The 18,371-nt window shown below is 52.8% G+C and overlaps 1 protein-coding gene across 3 annotated transcripts in view; it reads left to right on the forward strand.

The window, feature by feature from the left end:
- The window catches only part of ine (solute carrier family 6 member inebriated), a 34,315-nt gene that overhangs the window by 13,500 nt on the left and 2,444 nt on the right, over positions 1-18,371 (forward strand). Inside the window, exons 1-9 of one of the 3 annotated variants that reach the window (XM_037237637.1) lie at positions 1,920-2,177; positions 2,648-2,808; positions 3,494-3,628; positions 6,837-7,053; positions 14,017-14,149; positions 14,617-14,751; positions 15,422-15,653; positions 17,392-17,504; positions 17,905-18,045. In XM_037237637.1, coding sequence (XP_037093532.1) covers positions 2,152-2,177; positions 2,648-2,808; positions 3,494-3,628; positions 6,837-7,053; positions 14,017-14,149; positions 14,617-14,751; positions 15,422-15,653; positions 17,392-17,504; positions 17,905-18,045 — 1,293 coding nt within the window. In that variant the 5' untranslated portion in view covers positions 1,920-2,151. Of the gene's footprint in view, positions 1-1,919; positions 2,178-2,209; positions 2,291-2,647; positions 2,809-3,493; positions 3,629-6,836; positions 7,054-14,016; positions 14,150-14,616; positions 14,752-15,421; positions 15,654-17,391; positions 17,505-17,904; positions 18,046-18,371 lie in introns of those variants that run through there. The other 2 variants (XM_037237639.1, XM_037237638.1) reach the window with 2 other exon arrangements.

Raw genomic sequence — 18,371 nt, forward strand, 5'->3', positions numbered from 1 at the left:
CAGGCTGCGCTTCGTCAATTAGGAACCATGGCTCTGAGCCAAAGGACGCCTTCATCGCCACATCGGCGCCGATGTGTGATATTGACTAACGAGGTGAGATGGCGAACGCGGGTGTCCGCCTCCGAGGTGACGCACTGGGTGCTAGCGCGTGTCGGTGAGCCGTCCCAGGGCGGGGTAGCGGGCGTGATGAACATCTCGAGACGACGGCGGGTGACAGAGACTGCAGGTACCCCAAGGTGCCTTCAGATATTGTGAAATGGTATGGCATTACATATTGAGACTTCGAGTCCGCCACTGACACTTCGAGACCTTTTCGAGCTTTTGTTCGCTATTTTTCGTCAATTAATCCCCATCCAGTGAGCAGAGAAGATACCGTGAGCATGGATAGATAACGTTGATGTGAGGTACCCATTGGTTCTCAACAGTGTCGCTCTTGAACAGTGGGCATGGGAATAGGTCCCATGAAGTCTAGTTAGACAAACTGATATGAGAAGTCACTCCTATTCGCCAACATGTCGGCATGTTGCGGCAACAAGGGTGAAAGCAAGTCCTCAGAAAGTGAAAACCACGCTGGTAAACACGTTGCTGGCCTCATTCTCAAGCACGAGCTGAACACCGGGTTCCATGTATCCGTTGTCAGGTGACCCCCCCCCCCCCCCTAAGAGGGAGAGTTCAGGCACGCTTGCGTGGCATGACTAGCCCGCTGAAGTTTCCGTCGGCTCTCTCCGTGGACTCTCTGGACTCTCCGTACCCAGGCGGCCGCCCAACGGCTCTGCTGAAGCCTGCACGATCCCGCACCCGGTAACTGGAAACGGTCGCTAAGGCGGCCTGACCTGACCTGCGTCCGGATGACCGGCAGACTCGTGCAGGCGGGGTCGATGGAGAACACTGCGCACGAGTCATACTACGCTAGTCTTCCCGCCCTTTCCCATTGGATATGCCGCTAAACGGGGTGGAAGATGCGTTTTGTCTCGCCGCCGTCGGCTTCTGTACGCGACGTATCACGTTATCGGTGCATCTTATCATTCTGCTAGTGTCTGACTTAGGCACATTCGTGTATACAGCGCGCTTACGTGCAGGTGTATTTTCAGACATCGCGAGATGCGCCCGAATGTGCATTGCCATTTTTTTGTGTGTTGTGGTTCAATAGGACTCCGGTCGTTCCAACAAATGCCAAGGTAATCACCATTCAGGGTAACGTAAAGACACAGTGAACGCGGCATACACAACTCGCCTTTGAGCATGGCATCCACAATTTACTTTCAAGGTACTCACCATAATCACCAAAGGTAATCACCATTCAGGGTACCGTGAAGACGCGGTGAGCGCGGTATGCACAACTCGCTCTCGGGCATGGCATGCACAACCCGCCTTCGAGTGTGGCATGCACACCTTGCGTCATGGCATGCACAACTCACCTTTGGGTACGGCATGCACAGCTCGCCTTTGAGCATAGCATGCACAACTCGCCTTATGAGCATAGCATGCACACCTCGCCTTCGAGCGTGGCACGCACAACTCGTCTTCGAGCATGGCACACACGACTCGCTTCTGAGCCGCATTGTAACTGTAGGACAGAAGCCGTATATTGTAAAGGGGCAATAAATGAACAGTTACCTGGACGTAACGTCGACCGTAATACAGGCCATGGAATGACCGCGCAGTGGACATTGCGAATCCTGCAAGCGCACCACAGACAACTTGTGTCCGTCCGTCTGTTTGCACTTCGCCTGAGAGCGACACGGACAGCGCCTCGAGTGAGCGAGGCGCTGTGGAGGCGGGCCACCTTTGTCCGCCGCTGCGGGCCGTGCCGCGAGCGCGTGCGGCGCCTCTCTCTTCTCCGATCCGCGGTGACCAGGCGCTGTTGTGGAGAGGGACGTTGGGGTGCCGCTGTGGTTTGTGCCGCGTCGGGCGACTTTCTCCGCGAGTTCGCCGGCCCCTCGCCACACGGGTCACGCGCGTTCGCCGCCGTGTTGTGTGCACGCCGGTCGGGTGTCGGCCAGCTCCGGTTCGCTCGGCCGTGCTGTTCACTCGGTCTGGCGCCGTGCGGTACGCCGCGGCCGCAAGAGCTGCTCGGCTCGGCGTTGCTCGGTCTGCAGCCGTCTGCGTCGCCACTTGGCCTGGTGCAGTGCGGTCGGCTTCGCCTGCAGCATGGACACGCAGGCTGGTGCCGCCCCGTGAGTCAAGACGCAACGCGGCTTGTGCGTGGTGCTCTTGTTGCGTCACTTGGTGCTGCAGGAGGATCCCGCATTCGCCGCCAGACTTCTGAAGTTTTCTGTAATCGCCTTCCGTAGGTTTAAGTTGTGGTGGGCTCGGTTGACGCGTACCTGGACTAACACAACCTCGATGGTGTTCGGAAGTTGGTCGTGGAACAACCGCTTTTTACTGGAAAGAATTTTATCTCAGAGCGCATGCAAATCATGGACATTTCTGGTGCCGAATGTCTTGTCTAAGTGTGTTATGTGGATGTGCTGGATGAATGATTGATGATCCCAAATCCATGCTTGATATCGATCCAGAGGTTATGCAACATTTTGCTGGAAACACGGCGGCGTTATCATGCAACACGTGAAGGACGGTAGATCATGAGCTCCTACGGCTGTGTAGCAACCATAGCCGTGAGCACAGTGTCTGACCCCTATTGCAGTGGTGGTGTGACTGCCTTGGAGCCGGAAGACGTGGACAAGGGCTCCAGTATGAGGACTACGTGGACCAACAAAATTGAGTTTGTGCTTGCCTGCCTCGGGTACGCCGTTGGCCTGGGCAACCTCTGGAGGTTCCCTTACCTCTGCTACAAGTCAGGGGGAGGTGAGACGCGCGACTGAATCTGACGTGATTTGCATCCTAAGTTAACAGCAAAGTTCACTGGCCATGCGATGTGACATGCAAACAAACTTTCTCATCATAAAGACAGATCTTTCGCTTTAATTTAATCAGCGTGGGACAAGAGACGATTGGGAGGATTCACAGCTGTTAAGTATGTTTGAACATAGTTTCCTTGGCAGTGTCGTCATTGCTGCCTCGAGTCGTCGATGTGTGATGCCGCTGTGGCTGCGGTGAACGGCTTATGCCGGGAACGCTGTTTGGTGAATCCCGTTGAATCCCGGTGAATCTGTCATGCATGAACACCAAAGTTGTTTGCGGGATGCCTTTCTTGCGCATGGTCAACACTCCATGCAGCTGTTTCATATTTCGTTGATTTATCCTAAATTATCGTTGCTCCATGCTTGTATTTTGCTTGGTGTTCGGTCCAGCAGGCTTTAGTTTTATCCGGATATGCCGAATAGCCATCGGTCGTATACGTATATACGTATATCACGCATGCATAATGTCACTCCATGTTACGCTCGCTCGTCCGCTATCCACGTACTACGGAACGTCACCCGTTTGATGTGTGCGGTGCGACATCGGCCCGAATGTCCGCGGCCGTTCACAGTCCCAGCCACGTCCGGGTTTGTCCGCGCCGCCCACCCACCGATTCTGTATGTTTCAGGGGCGTTTCTGATTCCGTACTTCATCATGATGTTCGTGTGTAGCATCCCGCTGCTGCTGATGGAGCTGGCCGTCGGGCAGTTCACCAGACAGGGTCCCGTCGGGGCCATGCAGCGACTCTGCCCACTGCTCAAAGGTCAGCGGGGCGCCGCAGGGGGGGGGGGGGGGGCGCACCTCTGCACCGGCCAGCGCACACACGCGCACTCCTGCAGGGTTTTATGAATGGTAGCGCTGCTCGCAGCCGTTGTGTTGGCATACGGTGCTGATACATGTGTTGTGTTATGTGCAGACTTCCTTTACGTGGCGTAGAGGAGGACCTTTTACCAGATTGTCGTATTCAGTTAGCGCCTCCATCTCCAGAAGGTTTTGTAAGATCGCCTGGTATGAGCGAAGTAGGCTTAGGCCAGTATCTTCCTGGCTAAATTCCTCTAGATCAGTCGACGTCTCACCTCCAGGAAGTTCCGCAAGACCGCTGGATAACGATGTTAGTATAAGGTGGATGAATTATAAGCGGGGCACCTGCTTTGTTTTTTTTCTTCCGGAAACCGGTTCAATGCTTGTAGTAGTATTAAGGTAACCGCAATGGTGCCCTTCGCGTTGTTTTTTTAATAACTAATCCGTTGAGACCGCGAGCAGCGCCGCCATGAACACTTTTCTTGTTGCGTTGCCGTCAGTCAAGTCGTCAGAGCCAGTTTGCGAACGGGAAAGCGAATGGATGATATGACGACCTTTGAATTGGGCTTCAAGGTAAAAAGGATCCTTACCAATGTATTTAGATTTTATCAGGATCTTTGGAAACAAACTATTGTCACGACTCACAAATGGATGTCATTCCCGGCTGGGAACTTGATGCCAGCTGTATAAGATTCATGAACACAAACTCATTGCTCGAGCATTCTTACCATGAGCTATGCCATCAGCGGTGTTAGTATAGTGTTCGGTCGGTGCTTGTTGGAAGCAAGAATTTCCGGTGTTAACAAGACTAAAACACCGTAAGCAAAGCGATTTTATTGCGGAGGTTTCATTCTGGGCGGAGGGGAAAAGGGGGTTAATGTACCCATCGATCCTATGTTGTCCTGCTTTGCCCGACAACATCACGGTCAGCTGACATCAGATATCAGCTGATTACTAGATTCCAATCAGTGGTTAGAACTGGTTAACCTGGCACGGGGCGGCCGTGTTGGAGTGATTTACACCAGGAAGATTCCCCGCAACCCTGTCCCGCAAAAAAGCCAGCAAGCTTAAACTTCTTTTTTTGTTCAAATAATATTATGAAGGTGCTAGAGCTTGCGGAATGCTCTTACGATTTATATAACATCTTTCTTTTTCCGGGTTTGTTTCTTGCGCCGTCATAGTTCTGCGAGAATTTGTTCGCATATGGGCCGATGGAGGACGGAACTGTCGGTGGCACTTTTATTTTGGTTTCGTTTTGATCCATATTGTTACGGCCGGGGGCGAAAGGTGCGAGTAACAGCATATGAGATGCCGGAATGCGTTTGAGTTGACAAAACTGTTTGTCAGATTTTTTTATTTATGGTGAAAACGCTTTCGAAAATTAATATCCGTTAATGCCTTGTTCATTACATTCACCCTGGTTGCTGGATATGTCGACGACTGGCGCGGGTTGAAGCTTGACTACGTCGCGGGCGTGTAGCTAGCACACCAGACCAGGCCATGACAGGACTGGTTTATCTCTGTTCCCACGCAGGCAGTCGCCGACCTTTCTAAGACCGATGGTGTTTATGCACAGGCTTGTAGCGCATCGTGCATGGATATCTGGTTCATTTTTCAGAGATATAAACATCCGCCGCTGCTCTACAGATTCTGCCCTCGATAGTGGGATGCGTTCGAGGAACGTCAGGGATTGTACGTCAGGGTTTGGGTTGGCAGCTGCGCACGGACGGAGCTAGGGACATGGTTCGAGGAACGTCAGGGATTGTACGTCAGGGTTTGAGTAAGCTGCTAAGCACGGACGGAGCTAGGGGCACCCTTCGTAATAACCTTTTCCGAAGCAAAGGCCTGCGATAGCTGCGATGGATCTCGTCTGACTGTTCAAGCACGATCGCGAAGTTAAAGAATGGTGCTACGAAGGAGGCGGACTTGAGACGTCATGAAATATATGCACATGGAGGACATTTTAACCTTAATCAGTGCTCATTCGTGCCTATTATCGTTTGCATCTCACCAGGCTGTCGCTTATCTGCACTCCTGGTCTAAAACATATGTAGTGTGGTCCAGAAGGAGCTAGTACACCCACACCTCTTAAACACCTGGACTGCATGAAGAATAGCAAAGCATGCCAGCCACTGGGGTTTTGCACGGAGCCTGCTGTTGTAGTCTACGCTGTGACCTTTGAAAGCCCGTTCGCTACTGAGGCGAGGTGCCGCGATTGCCTCGGAAGTTCCATAACATCATTGCTCGACTATTTATCGCACGGTGACGCACAGTTCGTGGAACAGCGCCGCTGTGGCCCCGCCTGTTTGACCGTTGGCGTGCGGTTCGCGGAACGCTGCTCCTGTGTCCACGAATGCTCGATCGTTACCGGCATGGTTACTGCAGGTTTGACCGGTCAACCCATCTTTGTAATGTGGTGTACAGTGTCGAACGGTTGTGTTTCTGCACTATTGACCAATGCAGGCTAGCTGGACCGGCAAACACCCGAGCCCCTGTAGGTTTGTGTGCTGAACATTTATGTCCCTGCATGCTTGACCCGTGCACCCTGCATGTTGAACCGACGTTTTGCAGGCTTGGATGGTGATGACCCGTCTACTGCATGCATGGCTGGTGATGGCCGGTTTGGTGCGGTGTTGACCGGTGATGGCCTGAGTACCGCAGGATTGATCTGTTATCGCCTGAGTACCGCAGGATTGATCTGTTATCGCCTGAGTACCGTAGGATTGATCTGTTATCGCCTGAGTACCGCAGGATTGATCTGTTATCGCCTGAGTACCGTAGGATTGATCTGTTATCGCCTGAGTACCGTAGGATTGATCTGTTATCACCTGATTACCGCAGGATTAACCGGTGATCGACTGAGTACCGCAGAATTGACCAGTGATCGCCTGAGTACCGCAGAATTGACCGGTGATCGTCTGAGTGCCGCAGGATTGACCGGTGATCGTTTGAGTGCCGCAGGATTGACCGGTGATTGCTTGAGTACCGCAGGATTGACCGGTGATCGTCTGAGAGCCGCAGGATTGACCGGCCAGCACCTATTCACTGCTGCACCAACCAGGGCTTGCAGTCTGCGGCAGTTTTGACCGAGAAACGCCCGTGTGCTGCAGGCACGGACCGTGAACGCCAGTGCATTGTAGGTTTCGCCTGTGACCTCCGTTTCCCCGCAGGTGCCGGGCTGGCGACCGTCGTCATTTCATTCCTGTTCTGCTCCTACTACAACGTGGTGATCGCCTGGGCGCTCTACTACATGTTTGCCTCGTTCCGGAGCGAGGTCCCGTGGGCACGCTGTAACAACACGTGGAACGAAGCCTCGTGCCAGGACACGTTCAGCCCGAACACATCGGTCGCAGATAACGTCACTACACCATCCGAGGACTACTTCTAGTGAGTGGACGTCATCGCCGCCGCATTATTGCCCACATATATCGTTATGTCATATGATATAATGGTATATTTTTAGCAATATCATAATCCCATATATCATTTCCGCCGAACGACCGCAATGCATTCTTACCGTGAGGCTCCGCAACACGTATAAGTGAGGGCGCGTGAGCGCACATGAGCAGAGGTACGTGAGACCATTGTACTAGCTCACATTTAACCATTACCGCCGAACGACGTAAATTTATTCGCTACGTGAGGCTCCGTAACACGCACCATCATCCGAATTCCACACACACGCGCACCCATCCAGGCGCACGCCGGGCAAGCAGACCTAAGGAAATGGAGGCACGTGCATGCGGGGAGGCATTTGCCAGGTTGGAACAGTTTTACGCACGAACCTCGAGGCATGACTTGTCGTCTTCTGTTAAATGCCGCATTTTACACTGCGATTTATTTACTTTTGGTCTCAATACGACCGCGCCCTTTTACCCGTATCCTTGGCTTTTGCTATGTGAAACCTGGATTCATCTGTATCGTTGTGTTGATTTCTGAAATACTTTTCCTGAAGTAGTCATTGGCGTGGGCTATACCATCTGTTCAGGAAGACCGCACCGTTCTTCAATCACGTGCTTCCAGCTTTCCATCGTCCGTGTATCGACCATCCCATCCGCGTATCTGAGTCTGACGTCACGGGCAGCATCGGCTGGTACACCCAGCCGTTGGTTATGGGTAGCTACTGTCGATACCGACAACGTCTGGCCTGGGGCGGTCTCGACGATGATTCATCGCTGTCTGCCCTCACACGTGGTGCTGGAATAGCCCGTGAGGATGCATTTGAACAGGGCGGGTGATTTTCGGCTTGACGTGCCGGTGTGTTTGGAGTGATGTTATGCGCGCGCCTAAGGCCTGGTTGGCGGGTAATAAGTCGACATCTCTATCTCTAGCCTCGGCGTTACTCACGACACGCTTGTTTCGGCCGGCGGCAAAACAAGACAAAGGAAATGAAGGCGTGCAAATGCTGAGGGTACCCTGAATCCAGGGCACCGTGTCCCGCGCATGTACCCTTCCACACACTCATGACTTGGCCAGTCCTTTAATACTTGACAGGCCAAAATGGAAGCACTTGAGATGGGCACCCCACACTGTTTGCGATCCTGAAAATAAACCATTCCATGAGGAAGCTTGGATACGGCGTCGGGCGGCAGACACATGTCCACGCGATCCCGCAGAAAGAAGAATGGCAGGTCGCAACCAATGAAAAAGCGTTCCCAAGTGTGATTCCGTGTTGCGGAGACGGCCCTGAAATTAACATCTTGGTCGACATTCCTACGTACTTTGAGACTCAGACAGGGGTGACAATCCCAACTGCTTTGGCAACCACCTCGACGTATGGCCTGCCCAATAATGAAGCCCTTTATTTGCTTTCGTCGCCAAGTGAAATGAGCCTCATCATTCCCCGAGCGTTACAATCCGGGGATGTTTTTGGGAATTCCTGATTCCTGAGTTGGCCAATCCTGCGTCGGACACTGGCACCTTGCCTCCGGGTCGCCGTTGGCTGCAGATTCCTCAGTTACCCCACGTAGGAATCTCCGGAGTCCCTGATCAAGCCCCGAAGCTCCGCCTTGGCTGGCCGGTTGGTCTCACGGTTCTCCGTTTGTGAGGTCACACACCGTTCACTGTCTTCGGAGGCCCTCGCCGGCCATCGGTCACCGTGCTCTGCGACGTCCCCCCAATTAAAGCAGGCTGTGCAGTAAGTCGCGTAAGATGGGCACCCACAGTATGACTTCACCCTTCTTAGTATGCATCATCAGTCATGTTATTCGGGCCCACTCGAGCAGCAGGTATCTTATCCGTTCGTTACGGGTTTCAGCGCGAGTTATTCCAGCCGTCGTCTGTGCGATGGAAATCTCCGCTGGGATACGCCTTTTTATCAAGACGGTACATTCTAAAAACGTGTCTTGGTTTATCAACCCTCTCGTTGGCACTGAGGACGGCGAGCTCAGAGCCGCAGCTAATGACGGGAGCGCAGTGATTTAATTTCCCGGCCCGCCGCTCGGCCTGCCTGGCCGCCGGCGCAGAAAACACCCATTTTCAAGAAGCTACGTTCTTAAGCCATGCGCAAACCTGCAGGCCATTCCCGTGGATCCAATTTTATCTTCAATTAGTTGTTTATGCATAACCCAGACTTACTGCAGTCTCTCGCTGGGGTCAATGTGTCTCAGGGGACTCAACAAGTCCCCGCTTCTGAAGCGAAGAACCCGTGTCTGAGTGATACAGTCCTCGCCCCCACGGGTATGACGCTCGGGGTACGGCGCTCAAGCTATGGCGCTCGGGGTATGACGCTCGGGGTGCGGCGCTCGGGGTACGGCGCTCGGGGTACGGCGCTCGGGGCACGGCGCTCGGGGCGCGGCGTTCAGGGTACGGCGCTGGGGTGCGGCGCTCGGGGTACGGCGCTCGGGGCGTGGCGCTCGGGGTAAGGCGCTCGGGTGTGTCGCTCGGGGTATGGCGGTCAGGGTTCGACGCTCGGGTGTGGCGCTCGGGGTATGGCGGTCAGGGTACGGCGCTTGGGGTATGACGCTCGGGGTATAGCATATGTAGTTGCGTGACGCACTCTGCTGTCGGACATGTTGTTGGCATTGATATGGGCGTGTTCTGGCTCTCAGCCGGAATGCACTTTTTTCGTATCTTCAGTCGATTCCTTCATTCATTAACCCTATAATTAAAGGAGAAAGAAAAAATATGTACTAGCACACATTTACAACAAATGTAGGATTGTCGTGCACAGAACGGTTTCGTTTTACACGAATTTGCATTGATAATTTTACGGTAACAAGCATTCATGCGATGATAAGTCTTTGATGGGCAACGGATTCTTTTGATGCGCGAGCGCTCAGAAGCGTGGAAATGACATTCGAGTTAGTTCCTGCGCTCGTTGAGGCGCCCCATTGAACGATGCCAGGGAACAGGTTACAGCCAGAAGACGAAACCAATGGGCGCAATATAATCGACTGTCAAATCGGCTGCCAGCGAACTGCCGGCCGGGAGACGAGCGGCGTTCCGGCGTGCAGTTTATTTCCGTGGCCTGGCCCCTAGTCCACCTGTTGAAATCCCTTCCATCCCCTCCATTTGAGCCCCAGGCGTCCGATCGTGCTCGGATTTTGCGACCACCGATTTTTGCACTTCTTTCATGTCATGTTCGATCGCTTCCGAGCTTACAGTCTGGGCCTTGGTATCCCACCACGACATGCATTTTTTCCAACTGCATTTGATCATTACCTGTGATAGTCACGTGGCTTGATCAAAACCGGAGGCAATGACTTCTCTGAGAACGAAGCGCACACCAGATCCATATCGGGGCCTGTACCTCTCCATGTGTTAGTTCCTTACGTAACGGGTCTCGCCGCAGTCCTCCACCTGGCGTCCAAGGTGTAGCCGTTTCATTTTGAATGGCTGATCTGACGTTGGGATCGTGAGGACGTTATCAGTCTTCATTTTGGGATACCGGGAGCCCGCGTTAAGAATTAACGAACGACAGGAACGACAGCGATCGGGCACTTTTTACTGAAAATAAAGTGGCATGCTGCTGGGTTACGGTGCACCAGCCTCACAGCGCTCCTCCCCCCCCCCCCCCCCGCCCACCGCTAGTGTGGTCCTTCGTCCGTCGCTGCCGATCTCGCCGGTCCCTCTCCGTATCACCGGTCCTGATCGTTTCATTTTTTCTTGGGGGGGGGGAGGGGGGGGGGGGGCCATGCGTCCATCCCAACCTGTTTTGTTCTTCTTTCTGCCGTCAGGGGCAGATCCCGGCGCTAGTGCTGCCTTGTGCCGTCCCCGTCCCTGCAAAAACACCGATGCTGTCTGTAGTTCGGCGCTGATTTGTGTGGGTGGGGGATCGTGAATATTCGTGGTTTACTTGCTTTTGCATGGAGTATATCCATCCCGGATCAGCCTGTGTCCTCACGGCCGACATCAGCCAACGCTTTTTGCTCCCTTCCCATCGAGATCGCACGATTGGGGAGAGGCGAGGGCCGTCTGGCGACTGTTTGCTCACCTGAGCCTGCCGGACAGACTGGGCACCTCACGGCACTGGTTACGTACCGAACTGTGCTCGAACGGATGAGGAGAGGCGGGGGCCGTCTGGCGACTGCTTGCTCACCTGAGCCTCCCGGACTGACCGGACATCTCACGGCTCTGGTAACCCGCCCAGCTGTGCCTGAACGGGTTCCGACCAACTGAATAACCTTCAAAGCATCGTCCAGAGTACAAACAAGCCATACCAAAGGCTCGTGTACACAGTCATTGAGCGCTAATCGATAGCCTTATGTACCGCAACGCTTGCCGGCCATTGCGTCGTTTTCAGTCGCCCCGCCATTGCACATCACCCAAACACATTATCGCGCTTTCAGCAGAATTGTGCATTGCGGTAGGAGAAGTGTTCTCATCAGTTATCGTCAGGCCACCGATCCACTTGATGAGTTGCTGCATCGTTCACGTGTGTCGTCAGAGGTAGTGGAAGTCCTCCAAATTGGGGGAATCCGGACACCCATTTTGGTCACTTCTTTTCAGGCAATGCTCATAGGACCAGTGCCAAATTCTGGGAGAGTAGGGGGAGGGAGGCTTGGCCTGTCCCCACCTCCCACCCCCTGGGCTTCTAGTTTCCGCGCCGATGTGTGCTGCCCTCATCGGTGACCGCTCCCGCCACGCCCGCCCGGTGGTCCTCGTCTGCAAGTGCCGCACCCCGCCACACGCCGCGCAGAGCGGGGGAGGGGGAGCGGGACACCACGTGCAGGCCGCGGCGCTGTGACTGGCTTGCAGCCACGCGGCTGGCAGTGCAAGGCCGCCAGGTGCGTCCACCAGTCCTTGGTCGCCCTGTCGGCCGTGAGGTGGGTGCCTGGCTGACGTAATCCCAGCTGTAGTCTTATGGAAAGGTCAAGATTCGCGTGTTTGATACGGGCTCTATCCGCCTTTCCGTTCTCCTAAGTTTCCTTTTTGAAAGTGTGTGAGTCTTATTGAAGCATGGCCGGCTGTCAGTGCTCGGGCTGTTACACCGCTCATCATGCGACTGGCCCGCCTACACAGAGTGAAGTGATGCCGTCGTTACACTGGTGGCCGGCCGCCCGCCAGCACCGGTGCCCCTCTCCAGAACTATTACGGTCGCTGTTTGGCGGCGTGGCATGCAATGTACGGCGTTAACGTATACATAAACGGTTCAAAATAATATGAGCGTATGCTTACAAAGCAATAAACGTATGTTTTGCCGGTAATCCTTCTGTCAGGGTTATGCATGTTGAAGGCAAATTAGCGGACTTATTTTCTAAAGATTTGAGCGGTGCTCTTTCGATAGATGCGAACCAAATCTAATCAGATGATGATAATAAGCTAACTAGTAGGGACAAATCTTGAGTGCAATTGTTCGTAGTTCCGTACATGTCGCATCATCGTGGTACATATATGACATGTACATCTGGATGTGATGAATGTTTGCGTTTTCGTAATGCGCCAGGAGCAGCGTCTACTCCAACTGACGCTAATCCATCATGCAACCAGAGGTGTGGCCGAAGCATGGCTGCAGATATCACGGCTCATTGACGGGCTTCAGATGTTCACCAGCAGACACAACATGGATTACTATCGTGTTCCCTTGTTTCACGCGTTGCACGTTGCCTGGCAACCGTCGCGTGTCAACGAAAGCCTCGGGCTCGGTCAGCCCGGGTCGATTGCAAGAGTAACAGAAGGTATCTGAAATTGCGGGTGCCGTTAGCCATTTTTAGATACTTATTTACAGTTTTTTTGTTTTTGCTCTAAGAGCCAGACGAAAAATGGGGGGGGGGATGGGAAGCCCAGCCAATGGTGTGACCAAAATTTTGCCCAGGAGTAGGCCAAAGCGAGCGATAAGGGGTCCGTCGGCAAAAAAAAAACCTTTTCGTCGCTTGGTGCCCGATTTTGGACTAGGAACCTTTTCAATATTGTGATGCTATTTTGATTCCTCGAGAGGGTCTTAAACTGCCAAAATATGCTGGCGCTGTCCGCGCCGGGGCCCGATTGCCCCCTGGCTATGCCACTGGGTTCAGCCCCGACTTCATCCCCCCCCCCCCCCCTGTCCCCGGTAACCGTTGCCCTGGTCGATAAGTCCAGCTGGCAGTGCTGAGGCACAGCCGTTCTACTCGTCTTTTCATTCATACGTGGACCGACAGAACGACATGCCGTTAATAACTATGTGCTAGTGAGAGCACTACTTCAGCTTGCAACCGTGGCTTACGTACGAAACAGATGCAATATCCCGAAACATAGAAATGCTCACTAAATTTCATGAAATCTGTTCGTTTAATTTCGTACTGAAAAACTCGTGTGCTTCAAAGTCCAAGTTTCCCATATTCCACGAAATGACGTGACCTAGGGATCTCCATCACGGTGGCGATGACCTGACAAACAATGCTGCTTCTCGTCCCCACTTGGCTGCCCACGACCTCAAGCCGTGCTCCTGGTTTAAATCGTTTCATCCCTACGACCGGACCGACGGCTGGGCCCGGCTGGCGAATGCAGCGGTCGTTCTTGTTCCGATTCCAAGGTTAATAGGAGGCGCTTCGGTGTTACCGATGCATTCGTACCATGCACCGGAGGCGTGTCAGAGAATCGATTTGTGACCTTAGGAGGTTCGGGTTAAAGGGAATGCTCCACGCTTAAATGGAGTTTTGAACCCAAATAGATACATCGAAGATCATTCGGCGCAGTTCGCAGTCCTGTCCTTTTTAAGACCTAAACCCGTCAAGGTTCTGAGCTACACATAAGCGAAGATGTGTAGACACCTTCGGGGAGACTATTTCAAGGTCACATCCATAAGTTCCAATCGCGAGGTGCTACGATGTGGCGGCACACTTTTAAGCGCGTGGTGGCACACCTGAGATGCTATGGTGCGGTTGTTTCCGTATCGAGATGTTGCATGTAACCCACTAAATGTGTTCCCAGCCATGAAGTGCTGCAGATCACGGACGGTATAGAAGAGGTCGGATCCGTGCGCCTCCCCATATTCCTCACGCTGCTGCTGGCCTGGGTGCTCGTGTATTTCTGCATCTGGAAATCTATCAAATCCTCAGGCAAGGTAAGTGCTGAAGCCCTAGCAGGCCCTCCGTAAGTCCGTAAAGGCCGACTGCACAGCGCAGCATTCAAGATTACTTCGAAAACTTCTGAGGAGACCCGGTCTACCCCTCCCCATTCTTACGAATTTCATATTGTGACGTAACGTGTATGACTACGCATGGAAAAAATGACCCTTCAAAATTTCAAAGTTACTCTTGGAGCCTTCCAGCTATTTTAAGAGACGCTCGTGAGAGACGCCCGTTGTTGAAGGAGCCAAAAGAACTCACAAAACATTCCAAGTCGCACCACGCGCACAAGCTCCTCGCCGCCGTCTGCGCAGGCGCGTCACTCTGACCCGCGTTTGGCTGTCCGCCGTCCAGGATATCAGGCTGTCCGTCGCCTCCTTTAGAGCCCCTTCCGCGTGGTTCGCCGCAGAGCGACGCCGATTGCCTGCGGTCAGGTCGTCACCTGTTGGCTGGGTGTCGACAGGTCGTGTACTTCACCGTCATAGCGCCGTACGTGCTCATCGCGGTCTTCCTCTGGCGGGCCCTGACTCTGGATGGCGCCACCGACGGACTGCGTTTCCTGTTCGATCCCAAGTGGGAGTTGCTGAAGGACGCCAAGGCAGGTCTCCCGCAGAGCGACGTGGCTTTGATAAATGTCGCGCGCACTTGATCTGAAGGGGAAGGGGAAGTGTAAGGCGATGTTAGATGAGACGTGGCGCGCTTTATACTGTTGTGTTTTATATTGTATACAAAACAAAACCACCCTTCGACTCGGTGAATGAACCTATGCGATTCGTTTTTCCCTACCAATCGGGCGCTGACTTTTGTTTAAAGAAAGGAAAAGGGAGAATTTTCTGCAACACAGTTTTTTTATTCGTGATGACAGTATGCAGCTGGTTTCCTTCCAACGTCAGTGTGGCATATCAGTCGGCAGCACACAGTTTCAGCATCTCACACTCAAAAGTTTGCTGCATATTTTGCACATAACTTAGCGCATTTTGAACTAAACACATAACTAAGCACATTTGTGAAGCAAACGACGAGTGACGAGAGCTGCGGGTTTTCATGGCATGCACAGAGCACGGAAATGCGGGCCGCGCAGTGAAGCACTGCAGGCCCTTGGGCTGGAAGATCCCGCAGAACCCAGCGGGACGAAGGCTGGTGAGCTGGCGGCGTTCTGTGTAGTCTCGTGGCAGAGCCACTGCCGCCTCAGACGTGGCTAATCGCTAATCGTTGCTTTGCGTGCTGTGGTAAACGGCCCTTGTTTCATGTGCTGTTCGGTGGCGCAGGTATGGGTAAACGCCGCTGCGCAGAACTTCAACTCCGTCGGCATAGCGTTCGGCTCGATGATCGCGTTCGCCAGCTACAACAAGTTCGACAATCGCTCCATCCTGTTCGACACGTTCATCATCTGCTGCCTCAACTCGCTGACCAGCATCTTCTCTGGCATCATCGTGTTTGCCACTCTAGGCCACATCGCTAAGGAGCTCAACCAAAAGATTCAGGAAGTGGTCGTGGCAGGTGAGAGTCGGTTGACCTACAGACATCAGCTATCACGAAACCGTCTTGCCGGAACAAGTCGTGACTCAGATTATGACACTAAACTCTGTTGGATTAGCACTCAGAGTGCAAGCCCTTTGTTTCGCGTTTAACATCTTAAAGGAAATGTTTCACATTTGAAGATATTGAAGCCAACATCAGATAAGATGAAACAGGCTCACTTCTGACTATTGGTATACTTTTAAGTAGAAATGACTGCTCTAGCCAACATAATTTCGCTGTTTATAGATATGCTTCTCAATACGCCATGGTTTGATAACGTCATTGTACCTTACATAGTATTGATTGAGAGCCAATTGGCGGCCGTTATATCTAGAAGTCGTGCCCACTAGCGCCAGACATGAACGGCTCGACCAGTACATTTTTTCTGGCCTTGATCGCCGCATGGCTAGTGGAATGACAGGATTTTAAGGATGTTTCTGCTGTGTCACGGATGCCTAGGTGAACTTGAAATAGTCTCCCCGAAATAGTTTGCACATCTTCACGTGCGTGTGGCTCGGGAACCATAAGGGCTCAGGTCTTGGGCAGGGCCGTGAACTGCACCGAATGATCTTCAAAACATCTATTGGAGTTCAAAACTCCTTACAGATGTTGAACAATTCCTTTAAGGCGGCAAAATGTTAGGATAATTAGAAGCAAGCGATACGCGTATTCCTTTCCGCTTGACTTTTATCGGGCACGCTGATGCAGACCTGTTGCTTCCGGAGAGTTTTGACTCGTACGTGAATGAGTACGCTTCAAAAAAAGACTATCTGAACCAAGGAGTGAGCGAAATGAGTAAGACGGGTGGGGTGGGGGCTCTTAGGGGGGGGGGGGGGGGGAATGACGGTATCGATCTCCAAAAACAAAAAAAAGAAGGTTTCTCAACAGATCTGGCCACAACTTCTCAAAGTTAGGGAAAGGAGGCTGGAGCCTTAATTGGAAATGGGAGGGGGCTGGGCCCTTAGTTGGGAAGGGGAAGGGGCTGGAGCTCCCCAACTAAAGAAGAAACTACACCCCTGCTTGGACCGCAACAGTTGCCAAGCGAGTGATGGAAATTGCGCATGCCCAAGTTGGGTATACTTTGCCAGTATCTAACATGACGAATTTGTTTGGGTATGTACGGTTTCACAGCTATAGCTTTTAATGAGTAATTTCTGGATGTTGTCAGCAGCTTCGTCGATCAAGGATAGTTGTACATTGTGCTGTGTTGTTTTGTGATCTAAAAATCAGACATTTCGAGAATCGGACGCCGTTTTCGGAACAGCGTTGTCTAAACCATTTCAGCCGATTCTAATGGGGGCGCTGCACATATCTGCCTGGCTTGTGGAGAGATAGCCTGTAATAGTGCTACACTCGGGACGCCAGTAACGTCGCCGCTGCCAGCCATATTACGCTGATTGTAGGCGGATGCCCGTGTGTCTGAATGGTGCGGGCACGGAGGCCGTATAAAACAACATTACGTATACCAAGGCCGATGCATTGCGGTATTACAGTTCCGCGAAGTACTGCGTGTCTGATTTGTGTGCATCTGTGATTCACACTTCATGCCTCAAAACCCCGTGGCACCGTCAGGAAACCGTCTGATGCTTCGCCAAACAGAAGGTTGCCTGCAAATGTGCTGGCAGTTGGTGCACAAACAGCTGTTTTGAAAACTCGCTGTCCTTGTACCCGCCATCGACAGTAATCGCTTGATGTGTTTTCTGCTGGACTGTTTCAGGACCCGGTCTAGTATTTGTGATCTACCCCAAGGCGTTGGCAAATATGCCGATTCCACAGCTGTGGGGTTTTCTCTTCTTCTTCATGCTGCTGTGCCTGGGTTTGGACAGCCAGGTGCGTACGCGACGTCGACTACCGCGGTGGCGTCGGTGGTACGCTGCACTCATTCATGGCAGCTCTTTTGGGGTCAAGTCGCTCGCACTGCTGTGCTCGCGTCAGACACCAAGCTGTAGCATTAAAAGATGATAGTAAATCTGTATCGTCAGCGTATCTGTGTGAAATTCGCATTTCCAACTTGCGAGCGTCTTCGCTGTTCTATGTTATGCTGTCATTTATGCTATATTTTGATTATTCCGCTTTTCTGCTAGATAATAACGTCACGAATGCAGTGGTTCTGCCATCTCGGTCCGGACCAACGCTACGTCATATGGTGCAGATGGCCAACATAGTTCAATAGACGCAGTACCCGTGTCGCCTAGCTACTTCAGCAGCTACAGCAGTTCCTCCTTTTCAGTTCGCCACGCTGGAGGTGGTGATCACAACCCTGCAGGACGCCTATGGAAAGTGGATCAAGGAGTACCTGAAGCGCCACGAGGTGCTGGTGCTGATGATCTGTCTCGTCTCCTGCGTGCTGGGCCTTCCGCACGTGACTCAGGTAGGCCACGCATCTGCCACCTGTCAGTCTTCGCTTTGCGACGCCGGACACTGTAATGACCCCAGGGAATTTCTCTCCACGGACGCAGGCGGGGCAATGATACCACTTTATTCCTGAGCACGTGGTCCGGCCACGTGTCAGCCACGTGTAAGGAAGTGTAAGCTGAGCCGAGCCCATGTAAAGCCGGATGGGAGTGGAACCCTCGCTGCATAAAGCTGGCGCGGCGTGGTGTCATGACCATGTTTGTTTGGGCTTTAAGCAGTAACAAGAAAATTTGTCGAAGTTTCTCTCGTTGTGCACAGGAAGCCTCAGGAAGTCCACCAACA

The sequence above is a fragment of the Pollicipes pollicipes genome, unplaced genomic scaffold (genome assembly GCF_011947565.3).
Source record: "Pollicipes pollicipes isolate AB1234 unplaced genomic scaffold, Ppol_2.1 Scaffold_7261;HRSCAF=8764_pilon_pilon_pilon, whole genome shotgun sequence".
NCBI lineage: Eukaryota > Metazoa > Arthropoda > Thecostraca > Pollicipedomorpha > Pollicipedidae > Pollicipes > Pollicipes pollicipes.